Here is a 13,316-nt window from a genome sequence, read left to right as displayed (position 1 = left end):
ACTCAGAACCTTTGGAAGAGCAGTCTTCTTGAAGTGGAAACTTCTGGTTTCTTTGGAAAGTCAGTTGTGTCAGATGGTGTTTTGCTGGGGCACACACATGAACGAGCATTTTCTTGAAGTGGACACAGGTGGAAGGATGTTTTGCTAAAGCAAGCATGTGAAAGGATGCAGGATGAATGACGTTAAGAAGGACCCAACAGACAATAGATGATGCTGGTTGTTATTGGTACGCCTTACCATTGTTTATTGGTCATTGTTTGTAGGGACTCCATAGAGACAGACACATCAAAGGTGGTGTGCCTGATGCTTTTTGCCACTTCTGCAGACTCGAGCCAATTGGCAGAATGATGGCAGTTGATACAGACGCACGTGCTGAGGCAAGACACGTGGTGAGGTAAGACCCATGGAGGACACGAGATGTTTGGAGGGAGTATAAATAGGACTCAACAGACTGTGAGGGGGGCTTGCTTGCATAGCTAGCTCTGCAAAGAAGGCTTCTTGGTCGCCAGTCTTCAGTGATCATTGTTTCTTTGAGAGAGGCAAGGCAAAGAACTTCTCCTGATGTCCCTGGTAGTCCTGGTTCCTCCTGCTGATTCATGCTGATTCATCTAAGACCTGGATGTCTCTGCTAGGTCATTCCACTGCTGATTCATGTTTGCTATCCCAAAACTACCGATTGATAGTTCGTGAAGTGTTTGCAAATGGATCAAGCTGCAACTGATGATTCCTGTAAATGAACTGCTGATCTCCTGATAATACAAATGAGATTTGCTCCAAAGAACAGTTTCTAAACAGGTCCACTGCCCCCATATCCTAACAACTCTTCTTTTCTCCTACCTCTGGTGGGTGATGGGATAGAAGGAGGGTTAAAGCATTTAAGAACCCATATTAAAAGTAAGATTTGAAAAATCTAAAACTATAAATTCTTTTTAATTTTTTAAGATAAGTGATTACTCTGTGCCAAAAAAATATGCAAAAAAAGTTATGAGAATTGCAAGATTTAAAGCCTCCCAGGCTCGTGTAAGTCCTCTCTCAACCCCAGTTTTTCTCATTTGTAAATCAAGAACAATTACAAAATTGTTGTGAGGGTATGATGTAGTGTTAATGGCTTGCATAGTGTGGGGAATGTAATGCCTGCCATTGCTGATATCATTATATTAATCATATATCCTCACTGAATCATTATTATATAGTAAATAAAACTATGTGTAGTAAGAGTGGCCCATGGGTTGGCTCCTTCCAACCCATGTGTGAGGTAACTTCCCACACTGCCAAATAAGTAACACTAAGAACTACATTTCCCAGATGCCTTTGCTTTTAGGGTCTCATTGGACAGTTAGGTTCCACCAATTACAGGCTTCTTTATGACACACAGAAGATGGAAGGAGGCAGAAGACATTGTGCTGCTGTTTCTCCTAACAAACAAAGTTGTCAAGATGTGAGTGTCCAATGCCTATAGCTACTCAGCCCACGCAACCTCCGCAGTCCATGGTTGCTGGGTCTGTCTTTCACACCAATCAATGGGGTCCCTGACTTCTGTTTCCTCTAGCCTTTCCAGTGACTTCATAACCACGTGATTCCTGTTCTTTGTGCTATGGCTACAGTAGATCAGGCCATCAGAAATGCTCATCTGGGTTTAGAGTTAAAAGCACTAGCTAGTCTTAGTGAGGTACAGCAGAGAAGTCTGCAGTGCTCTCAAAACCAAATCAAGGCAACAGTTTACACAGATCAAGTCCCCAGCCCTAGCTAGCACACCCATTAAGTCTGGAATTATTCCAAATAGATGAATTTTTGTTTAAGCCAGCCCCTTCTTTTTTAAGGCAGCAGCTTCTTCTGACAGCACAACCAAGGGTACAGTTTGCTCTGCAGATCTCTGTTGTGGAGCCCATAGACCAAAGGGTTGAAACACTGTGCAAAAGTAAAGATACCAAAAAGGGCCAGATTTAGAGCAAAGAAAAACACCCCACACTGCTTTCCCAAACCTATGATTATCAGGGTAGGTATCACATGTAAGCTTATTTGCAGTAGATGAACAAGGACAGTTCTCTGGGCCTTGATGTTTGACTTGTTAAAATGGCCAGCCCGCTTCCCTTCTCGGTATATCAGACAGTAACTCACAAGAATGACGGATAAAAGAAAGGCAAGGGAAAACATGCCAATGACTCTGGCAGGCATACCATTCAAAATCACAGGACAGAGCGGGGCAGACTGGAAAACAGAGGCCGGAGTAGGGCTAGTACCCTCTATGAGGAATAAGCCAACATTCTTGAGTATAACCGTGGTCCAAGTCCCAGCTAGAATCCTGTACTTAGCAGAATCCACAAAGGATGGAGAGTTCAATGGATAACAAATAGCGAGGTAAGTATTGAGAGCCATCAAGGTCAGAGTAAGGAGGATCCCTTCTCCCACACTTAGCTGCGCCCCAAATACCAGCCAACACAGCAGGAGGGGGCTGTTGGCCAGTAAGGCCCGCATTCCTTGGAAGACGACCCCCAGGCCACAGTAGGAGGAGATACAAAGCAGGTGATGGCAGAGGAGGACCAGCCGCACCTCTTTCCTCAGCTGCAGACTCTGTGACACTATTGCGATAATGACAAAGGTGAGAGATGTGGTGATTGAGAAAGCCACCACGTACACAGAGGCCTTCACGGTTGCCTCTAGTCTCAGCCAGTCAGATATGTTGCAATGCTCAGAAGACGAGTTCATGGTCTTCAGGGCTGGCTTGGCTCCTGAAAGAGAGAAAGACCAAAATGGGTGACTCTGCCTGAAGCTTCTTGTGCGCCTTCTGGCTCTGATCTGTGTTCAGGCTCAAGGACTAGACAGTGTTCTGCAAGGGATGATGACTTTACATAGCATCATGCAGGTCTTTCTTTAATTAGGGAAGGGGCATCTAGGTAAGTCCAAAAAGGAAGGCTGGAAGATGTATCAGCCTGAGCAATCAAATGGCTCAAGTTTGGGCCAAGATCTAACACAGAGAGCTAATGGCCGTGTGTCCTTTTCCATCAGGAACATAGTCAAATGACTTTGTGTTAGGCATGTGTTAAGATAGGACATACAAAGTTCCGAGGTAGCAGTTAAGGTCAGGGCTGGGGAAGGTAAGCAACTTATTAGGCCAGGGCCATCACTCATCTGTAGGTCCCTAAGACATGAGGAGGCTAACTGTGGTGGACTGCAGTAACAGGTGACACTTCCTGGGTAATTTCTAGGAAGCAAACTATCCTCATAGTATTTCTCTCAGTTCCCTGGTAGGTGTTTCATGTCTCATAACGTGGTTTTACTATGCATCTTTTCCAGATGAGAAAACGAGGCTTAGGAACGCTACAGGCTTGAGAGTCCTTCAGAGGCCCATGTTCTCTCAGCTTAACCCCAGGATAGCCCTACTGGGAGATGGTGAAATCTGTGAGATAGAGGCCTGAGGCTGCAGGTGGAGCTCGGTTAACAGAGTGCTCACCTAGCACATACAAAGTCCTAGGTTTGATCCCAGCACGGCACACGCACCGGGGCTCACAATAGCTTGGGATACCCCATTCTCTGTATTTGATCCTACTTGCCACCCTTCATTTTACCTAGAATCCCAGACAGTCCCCCAAATTTCCTCCATCCCTACTCAGCAGACCTCTCTGTCCCTGCCTGGGGTATCCCATGATGGGTACACACCTGCTCCATTCCCTGTGAGCCAAGCAGTCAGTCATGATCAGGGATCTAGTCAAGTGTGTTCCAAGACTCCAAGCCCAGTCACTGTACACTCCTGTACTGGCTAGTTTTGTGTCAACTTGACACAGCTGGGGGTTATCACAGAGAAAGGAGCTTCAGTTGAGGAAATGTCTCCATGAGATCCAACTGTAAGGCATTTTCTCAATTAGTGATCAAGGGGGAAAGGCCCCTTGTGGGTGGGACCATCTCTGGGCTGGTAGTCTTGGGTTCTATAAGAGAGCAGGCTGAGCAAGCCAGGAGAGGCAAGCCAGTAAAGAACATCCCTCCATGGCCTCTGCGTCAGCTCCTGCCCCCTGACCTGTTTGAGTTCCAGTCCTGACTTCCTTTGGTGATGAACAGCAGCATGGATGTGTAAGCCGAATAAACCCTTTCCTCCCCAACTTGCTTCTTGGTCATGATGTTTGTGCAGGAATAGAAACCCTGCCTAAGACAAATTGGTACCAGCAGAGTGGGGTATTCCTGTTACAACCTGATCATGTTTTGGGGAGGTCTGTGGAAGGACTTTGGGACTTTGGTCTTGAAGATCCATTCGTTGTTAAGAGCTCTGTGGAATGTTGTGTGGGAGCTTGGAAGATAATGTTGAGAACAGTGCAGAAGATGGAGGCCTGGCTTGTGAAATTTCAGAGGGAAAATTAAAGACTCTTTTCAGGGCCATTGCTGTTTTGATTGTGAAGATTCTGTAGTTCTGTTTAGCTGGGGCTGAAGAATCAGCTGTGATTAACAAGATACTAGAACTACTAAAGCAAAAACTTTGCATTACTGGGACTATTGATGCTGGTTATCTGGAGCTAAGAAATTAGTGGTGATTAAGAAGAGACCAGCATCATTGAGGTGACATCTTCTGGGAAGTGTTTTCTGAGAGCACAGTGGCTGTGTTCCAGATATAGCCAAAGTTGTACCTTGTGCTGTGGCTGGACTTGGTAATGTGTAAGGGTCACCCAGGTGGTACTGGTTTTGAAGGCATGAAGGAGTTGAGCAGAGCAGCTGAGGCTTGGCACTGTGAGAGGCCAAGGAAGGCCATTGGTGAAAGTCCAGCCTCAGTTGCAATTGATGGCCCAGGACTGAAGGGGTCATGCAGTGTTTTGGAGATGCCAGTACAATGAGATGACCACCAAGAGCAGCAGCAACAGCAGTGGAGTACAGGCATCTGGAGCCTAGAGGATGATGCGTGTGCTACAAAGGGCATGGCTGAAGAAGTGACCCAAGCCCTTGGAGGAGCCCAGAAGATCTTAAGTTGGACCCAGATATTGGACGGTTGGAGATTGACTTTTGCTTTTGATTGTGGCTGTGCCCTGATATTTTCCCTCTTGAAGGAAGAAACTGTTTTAGTGGAGCCCACAGTTAAGAGACTTTTAATTGTAAAAAGACTTTGGATTTTAAAAGAGATGGATATTTTAAAGAGATTGAAATTTTAAGAATATGTAAAGACTGTGGGACTTTTAAAGTTATTTAGATCTTGGGGATGAATAAGAATGTAAGGGTTGAGGCTTACTAGTGATGTGTTTGTGTGTCAAGTTGACAAGGGGTCAATTGTACTGGCTAGTTTTGTGTCAACTTGAAACAGCTGGGGTTATCACAGAGAAAGGAGCTTCAGTTGAGGAAATGCCTCCATGAGAACCAACTCTAAGGCATTTTCTCAATTAGTGATCAAGGGGGAAAGGCCCCTTGTGGGTGGGACCATCTCTGGGCTGGTAGTCTTGGGTTCTATAAGAGAGCAGGCTGAGCAAGCCAGGAGAGGCAAGCCAGTAAAGAACATCCCTCCATGGCCTCTGCATCAGCTCCTGTTCCCTGACCTGTTTGAGTTCCAGTCCTGACTTCCTTTGGTGATGAACAGCAGCATGGAAGTGTAAGCCGAATAAACCCTTTCCTCCCCAACTTGCTTTTTGGTCATGATGTTTGTGCAGGAATAGAAACCCTGACTAAGACAACTCCTTTCTTTATGCTGTAGAGGAAGATCACTGGGGACCAAAGTTGAGAAGAAAGTAATAAGGGTGAGCAGAAAGAGACAGAGTAAGGCTCTGGGTGAGTGGGGGCGAGCATCTCAGATGAGGTGAAGTAACTCACCTATTTCCTGGGTGCTAGAACCCAGAGAGAGTGCTTGGAAGTCTCTGCTTCATAACTGTCTGATTTGGTCATTTTCTTGCCTCTCCTCAGTTTCTGACAGTCACAGGATTCATCAGAGGATAAATGGAAGAAATGTTGAAGAGAGGCCCAGACTGCCATCAGTTTTTAGGGAAGGTGATTATGTTTTTAGAACACAAAATAACTCACTGATACTATTTTCCTGCCTTAATCCTTCTCTAATGACCATTTCTAACACATACACACACACACACACACACACACACACACACACACACACGCCTGCGCGAAAGCATATAGCTATCCATATATCTACCAATCTATCCAACTATATATACCCATCCACTTACTCACCCACATACCAATACAAACATCTAGCTATCCATATACCTGCCAGTCTATGCTATTCATCTATCTATGTATCTATCTATGTGTCTATCTATGTGTCTATCTATGTATCTATCGATGTATCTATCTATGTATCTATCTATGTATCTATCTATGTATCTATCTATGTATCTATCTATGCATCTATCTATCTATATCTATCTATCTATCTATCTATCTATCTATCTATCTATCTATCTATCTATCTATCTATCTATCTATCTAATATATCATCGATCCATGCATTCACCCAACTATCCATCAATCTAACCACCCATTCACTTCACTCCTCCTGATCCTCCCCATAGATGGATAGATGATGTTCAATATTTGAATTTTCTCAGGAGACACAAGCAGTATTGAAGCTTCACGTCAGGGTGTTTGAGATCTGTCTTGAGTGTAGACCATACACCAAGAGAAGGAAGCTGAGAACTCTAGATGCAGCCAAGGATATTGAGTTATGAGTGACAGTGTTTCACCTAACTAGACATGGAGTCCTAATGTCAGCATTTGGGGTACACTACCAAAGAGCACTGGTCCCCTTCAGCCACTTTTCCATGGTTGGGACAGGAGTGTGGACATGATGAATAAAATGGAAGCTGAGCCTGGGAAAGACTTCTGAGGAGAACCTGGGAAGGGGATGTCCTCTTTATCCACAGTGAACAGAGACATCTATGATAGGAAAGGATGATGAGCAGAACACACAGAAAGGGAGAAGAGGAGACATTTAGATTCAACTTCCTGGGAAAACCAGGAACAGCAAGCTTACCAAAGAGACCGGACTGAGCTGGGGAAATGAGTGCTATGGGGGAAAGGGCTAGGCTCACTTACACCACGAGGTGCAGAGTAGAATATGTGGAGAAGATTATATAAAACAGAGATGCTAATAGACAGTGTAAAGCACTCATGAGCCCTACACACAGAGAAAAAAGTGAAGAAGAGGGAATTAAAAACCAGTAGGAAGCCAGTTAAATGACACTTGCTGCCAAGCCTGTTGGCCTGAGTCTGCTCCCTGGGACTCACATTTATACAGGAGAGGGCTGATTCCTGTAAGTTTTCTTCTGACCTCTACATGTGTGTCATGGTATGTGAGAAACTCTCCCACCCCAAAATGAATATATCAACAAGCAGCAGCAGCAACAACAGTAAAAATAACAATAAGTTGAGAGCAAATCTTATCTTCTGGGAAGGGAGGAAACAGTTTGAGACTTTGGAGGGAAGGAGCTAGGAGCTGAAAGCAACTTCTGGCCCAAGGCGATTACATCAGCTGTGGGTTTTCAGACTGTGGTGCCCCCAACTCTCAAAGTGGCATTGGAAAACATGCAGGGACAATCAGTCTCTCCCAGTCATTCTTATCTGTTCCCATCTGTAAGTTAATGATCCCCAAACATGAACTTCACACCTGTCAGCTTCCTCATCTGCAGGCCTGGCTATCTTCCTTCACCTCCTCCACAGACTTCTCTATCTGGATGCTTCAAAAACTTCATTATGAGGCGCTGGCACAATTCCATATTATATCTGAATTGACAGAGGACCTGCCTCCTCTGCTGTCTCTGTTTCAGCCCGGGACACTATTTCTCCATTCTTGAAGCAGGGTTGATACTGACTGCTCCTCCCTAATGTAAAACCATCTTCTACTTACTACATCTGTCCATTTTTTTTCCAACAGAAAAGGCAAATCAGATCTCCCTAATTCCAATTTATTTTATTTTATATATATGACCATTTTGCTTGCAAGTATAAATATATACACCACATGCTTGCCTGGCATCCAAAGAAGTCCCAGTAGGGTGTCACAGTTTTGGGAACCCAAACTGCAGAGCATTGTGAGCTGGCACGTGGTGCTGGGAATTGACTCTGGATCCCCTGGAAGAGCAAAAAGTGCTCTTAACTGCGGAGCCATCTTTTCAGCCCCACAAATCAGATCTCTTATTTCAACAAACAGCCCTTGATCTCAAATGCCTTTTCTCATTTCATCTTTCCCCATCAAACGTACTCTCTAGAACTCAACCAGACACTCAGGGAAATGCAGTTGGCAAAGTTTCCTCTCTCCATGGGTTCAGCAACTTCCTGGTGTCAGCAGCATTGGCTCCTTTCCTCCCTGAATACTGCAACTTCCTGTCTGCCTCTCTTGTCCTAGAGAACAGTGTATGAAACTTTCTTAGTTATTTTGGTTTCTTGGTTCTTCTTTGATCTATTGCCTGTTGTGGGAAATAGGGAGAAATACTTGTGATTGTTGCTTCGAACAACCTAATGCTTATGGGTAGAATATGTGGGTCCTTTATTCATGTCAAAGTATTGGTTAATGGAGAAGTACTGTGTCTTGGTCTTCTGACTATTTGTGATACACAGTCAATGTTGTCATTTGGATTCCTTGTACTCCTGATTTTCTTTATATGAGTACACTGTAGCTGTCTTCAGACACACACCAGTAGAGTGTGCATCAGATCCCATTACAGATGGTTGTGATCCACCATGTGGTTGCTGGGAATTGAACTCAGGACCTATGTGAGAGCAGTCAGTGCTCTTAACCTCTGAGTCATCTCTCCAGCCCCCTGATTTTCTTATATTCCCTGAACTTCCTGGTTCCACTTGAGCACACTTTATCTGGTACCTCTGCATGGTTGATTGTCTGGTACCTCTGCCTGGTTGATTATCTGGTACCTCTGCATGGTTGATTGACTTCTTGTTTCTCTTCAGCATCCAAAACGAATGATGAACAAGCAGAGGAGATGCTTAGCCTCCCACAATGCAATGGAGGAGGTGAGTCTTCATTTGTGAGTCTGCTAGAGAGAAAGACCCCACCCCTTTTCCCATCTGACCCTGTTCTTTACATACTCAGGCGAAGTCATAGAGGCAGAACCAAGGATCAAAATAATGGGGAATGAGATGTGTAATGAAGGAACAGATGGGTGGTCAATCCTTTGGTGACAGAGAAGAAGCCTTATCAGGCTCCTCTTCAGAGTCTCAAAACATGGCCATTCAATGCAGGAGACACTAAGTCCCCTTATAACTTTCTGTTTGTCAGAGGCCACTCTCCTGCGGCCATTTTCCTTGGCCATTCTGAGTCAACTGAGTAATTGTTTCCTACAGAGGGAAGTAGTTCTTGTGAACAAACGTGTGATGAACAAGAGCCCCAGGATGACCTGCCCTCATCCCTGAGACAAGAAGCAGGTGAGTGAGGGGAGCACGGTGTGGTCTGCAGGGTTGTGGAGGCTGAATTTTGAGCTGGGGTTTCCTGCTGTGTTTGCTCTGTATGCACATCACCATGAAGAGAGGGTCATGCACTGGCTGTTCTTTTATTTGCCTATGGCATTCTGGGTAATTTCAGGGTGGTAAAAAGTCTTGAGAACATCATGAAAGAATATATTTTATTAGGTGCTCACAGGTCACTTTTTTAGGAATCTGCTGGGTGGGAGAACACTCGTTGCTTTTGTCTTTTCACAGTCACTAAGGTCGTAATATATTGAAACTATAGGACAATTTGGTGTCCTAATTTCTTGATCTCCATGGAAACCAAGTAACGTTGATTAATCATTTATTTCCTTATCTTTTTTCCAAGAACCTGTCAAAATTCTTAAAGGGAACTATTGTTTCATTTGTCTGATACAATTCAATAAAACCCAAAACTATTTGACACATATACTTCATGTTATCTGGACCATATACTTTCTATGCATTCTTTGATACATATGTCATCCCTTCATTCCTAAAGCTCTTAAGACTTAGTCAGGGGAAATTGTTACAAACTTAAGGCTCTAGGTACATAGAAGTGAATAAGATGCTGGCATGTTTCAGAACTTGAAAAGGACAAGGAGATCAGAGATCAAGTTTCCAGATGATTCAACATGGGCTCCACGTTCTCTGATACAGATGGTTAGGTTCTTGTGGTCTGAACCCAACATGGACGTTCAAGGGTCTTCTGACACTTAAGGGAGCCTGCAAGGGCCCATTGTAAAGAGGTTTTACTTACCAAATAGGAATGCTTAGGAAGAGAAGAAGAAGAAGAAAAAAATATCTCAGAGAATTAGAAAGCATGTGAATGTAGAATGTAGTATTACATAAGAGTGGGGAGCCCCAGAAGAATAGAGCTAGGAAATATTAACACAGAGGCCATGTAAAATGTAGTACGTACTACAGAGGTAAAGGTGGATGATGAAGAAGACAGCAGATTCCTGGGAGAGAAAATCTAATGCTAGCGAGAGTTGCAAAGACCTTCCCAAGTACCATCTTTAACTGGTACTAACCAAGTTATTTTAAACTAATGAAGAACTATGCTTGTGAGTCCAATTCTCTCAGAATTGTAGAGGAAATGTGCAAGAATTGAACTGAGCCAATTGGTGGATCTTCATAAGTGGCTATGTTTGTGTGTTGGGGGGCTGCTGGTTGATTTCTAGTAGGCAAGTAGAATGTGGCTGTTCCTGATTGGTGGCTGTCCAGAAGTATGACTATACAAATCATCAGTTGGCTTGTAGAAGTTCATTGCTGGATGATTAATCATTAAACTTAATGATTAATTAGGATTATTCTGGTTGCTGCTTCTTTAAAGAATCATAGATTAATGTATTTCCTTAGGAGTATAGGAACTTTTAAAGATTTGTTTTTAATTCTGTGTATGTATGTGTGTCTAAGTGTGGTTTGTGCATGTGCATATGAGGAAATCCTAGAGGCCAGGAGAGGATGTTGTAACCAGAGTAGAGTTGCAGGTGGTTGTGATCCATCTGATACTGGTGCTGGGAACCAAACTAAGGTCCTCTGGAAGATCAATGGAAGCTCTACACTAAGCCATCTCCCCAGATCCAGTACAGGAACTTTCCATTTTTGGTTTCTCTTTTGGGAAGTCCATCGTTTGAAGCTTACAAGAGAGACAATTAAGTAGTGTCTGTATTGAAAATGTCTTTTCTGTTAGAGGACACTGAATCTAAACTCCTAATCCTACTTCACTAAGTAAGGGTTATAGAACAATGGTTTGAGAGAATTGTGTCTGTGGATAGGGAGAGAAAAGGGAAGTTATAGTATTTTAATAAATTACTGGTGTAATATAATGCTATACAATGGGTTTTGATAGTATTCTTTTCCCATCACCAACTCATCCCCGATCCTCTCCAAATTCTGTCTCTTGCCTGTATTTGTGTGTCTCTTGCTCTCTCTTAAAAAATCAAAACAAAGCGAAAGAACAAAAAAAAATACTCAAACAAGAGAAGCCTCCACCCCCCAAAACCACAAAGTTTGTGTGATCAACTACTCCTGAGTGTGGAGCCCACCCTGGATGGGGTTGACATACCCAGTGGTGCTCTAGAGCTTGACACCCCATAGAAAATAAACGTCTAGATGAGGCACTGATCTTCTCAAGCATATAACATTACATTGCTCATCAAGCAAAAGTAGAACATGAAAGTACTAAGATAATGAGCTTAGGAGAGATGGGAGAAGCTACTGTGATTAGGCGAGGCATTCCAGGGAAGGGACAAGGGCTTTTATCACATCTAGTCAAGTCCTGGTGGCTTAGAATGGTTGATTATAGAGACAAGCACAGATGAATCTTTCAGGACCTCTGAAATACATCTGTGACCACATAATCTGGAAGTTCCATTTTCAAAAAGATCTCAACTTCACAGTTGAGGGGCTTTGTCAAAGAAAGCATCATTCCCCAGAGAATAGTCTAGAATGACAAGTACTGGTGGGGACGTGGAGCCACTAGAGAACCTCCTCCCTTGTTATATAGAGCTACTTGACAAACATGTAAAGCCCCCGTCCTGCGCCACCCCCCTCCCGGCATTCCATTGTGAAGTGGAACCATTAGTTAAGTCCTGCTGATTATTAAGTACAAAACGCATAGTGGTTGTGAGAACACAAGGAGGAGCCCGGGTTCTGCCGTGGGAGACTGGCTTTGAAACAGCAACCCCATGATGAATGGAAGAAGGATGTGTGGTTCTCAGTGTGAACAGTGTGTTGCCATGGGTGGACTACCAGGCTCTCAAGAGAAGCACGGGCTAAAAGGGGGACATCAATGACCTGATAGTAGTTGACTCAAGCTTACATCCACAGTGAGAAAAATGACTTATTCTCAGACTGGCAAGCCATCATGTGCCTTTGTGAACGTTCCATGGTAGAGTAGGACCAAGGTTCTTTGTACTTTGGCTTCTGTCTGGTGGGTGGGTCCACATTCATTAATTTGTGAGGCTGGTTTGGCTTGGGAACTTGTCAGACCTTCACGTCCATCTGTCTGTTTTGTTCCGTTATTTTCTGCTATTCAGAAAGATGGGCGAATCAGGGGCAGACACAAGGAAAAACACTTTTTAAAAGTTCCCGAGACTGAATGTAGCAAGAATAAACATAGAGATAGAATATTTGCTACATACTGTACCTACAAATTAAGATAGAAATTTCTCTATGTTGATTTCTACATGCATCTTTAACTAACCTGACTCAGAAATAAAAGCACAATGAAACAAGTTCCAGTTGAGACTGAGTCACTTGGTGTGGTGGTTCAGGAACACTATCTGAATTGTGCACAAGCAGTCTGGAATTTGCATCTGTAGGACACTCCCAGCAAGCCTTCAGATGATCTTATGGATAACAGCATATATGAAAGCTGGAGACTATCACTCCCATACCTGAAGCTGAAAGCTTGTTGAGTGAAGGTCCTGGTAGGGGTGGGAGGAGACACTGCACTCAAAGCATATGGCTTCTACAGAAAAGGCCACAGTTGGTTGTGCCTAGAACTTCGAGAAGCAGGTAGTTCAGGGTCTGTAGACTTTGCAAAGCAGAAGTGGTTATGCACAGGCTACCCTGAACCAATCATCCAAGCAGTTGGAAGGTGACTACTGCTGATTGGCTGGATTTAAAATTTGTACCACCGCTTCTGATTGGGTAGATTTCAGATGCATGGTTAGCAAGCAGGTAGTCGATGGTTAAATGGGAAGGGTTGGGAATTGGTAACATCAGCAAAGGTTACCTTTGACTGTTTTCAAAGCAGAGTTTTAATCTTCCTCGTGGAAGATAAGAACGTTAAATCTTTCTTTATGACTACCTGTAGTAAATTAAAGGTGGGAAATGAGAAGTAATGTAGATGTGGAAAGAAAATGGCTCCATTTGATCTCGGGTGTGATTGCTGGAGCAGGCATTCTGTT

At 43.7% G+C, this 13,316-nt stretch overlaps 1 protein-coding gene and 1 long non-coding RNA gene across 2 annotated transcripts in view; one reads left to right on the top strand and one right to left on the bottom strand.

The window, feature by feature from the left end:
- Positions 1-1,815: 1,815 nt before the first annotated feature.
- Positions 1,816-13,316, bottom strand: part of LOC100041903 (odorant receptor 131-2-like) — a 51,833-nt gene continuing 40,332 nt past the window's right edge. Inside the window, exon 2 of the mRNA XM_001477711.5 lies at positions 1,816-2,729. Within this exon, the coding sequence (XP_001477761.1) occupies positions 1,816-2,706 (891 nt within the window). The 5' untranslated portion in view covers positions 2,707-2,729. The remainder of the gene's footprint in view (positions 2,730-13,316) is intronic.
- On the top strand, positions 8,843-9,357 carry LOC102637495. Its single transcript, XR_389827.3, has 2 exons — positions 8,843-8,946; positions 9,277-9,357. It is a non-coding gene; the product is annotated as an uncharacterized LOC102637495 (long non-coding RNA).

Source organism: Mus musculus (genome assembly GCF_000001635.26).
Source record: "Mus musculus strain C57BL/6J chromosome 1 unlocalized genomic contig, GRCm38.p6 C57BL/6J MMCHR1_RANDOM_CTG3".
Taxonomy (NCBI): domain Eukaryota; kingdom Metazoa; phylum Chordata; class Mammalia; order Rodentia; family Muridae; genus Mus; species Mus musculus.
The sequence above is the reverse complement of the archived record's forward strand: the minus strand, read 5'-3'. Positions and strand labels throughout refer to the sequence as shown.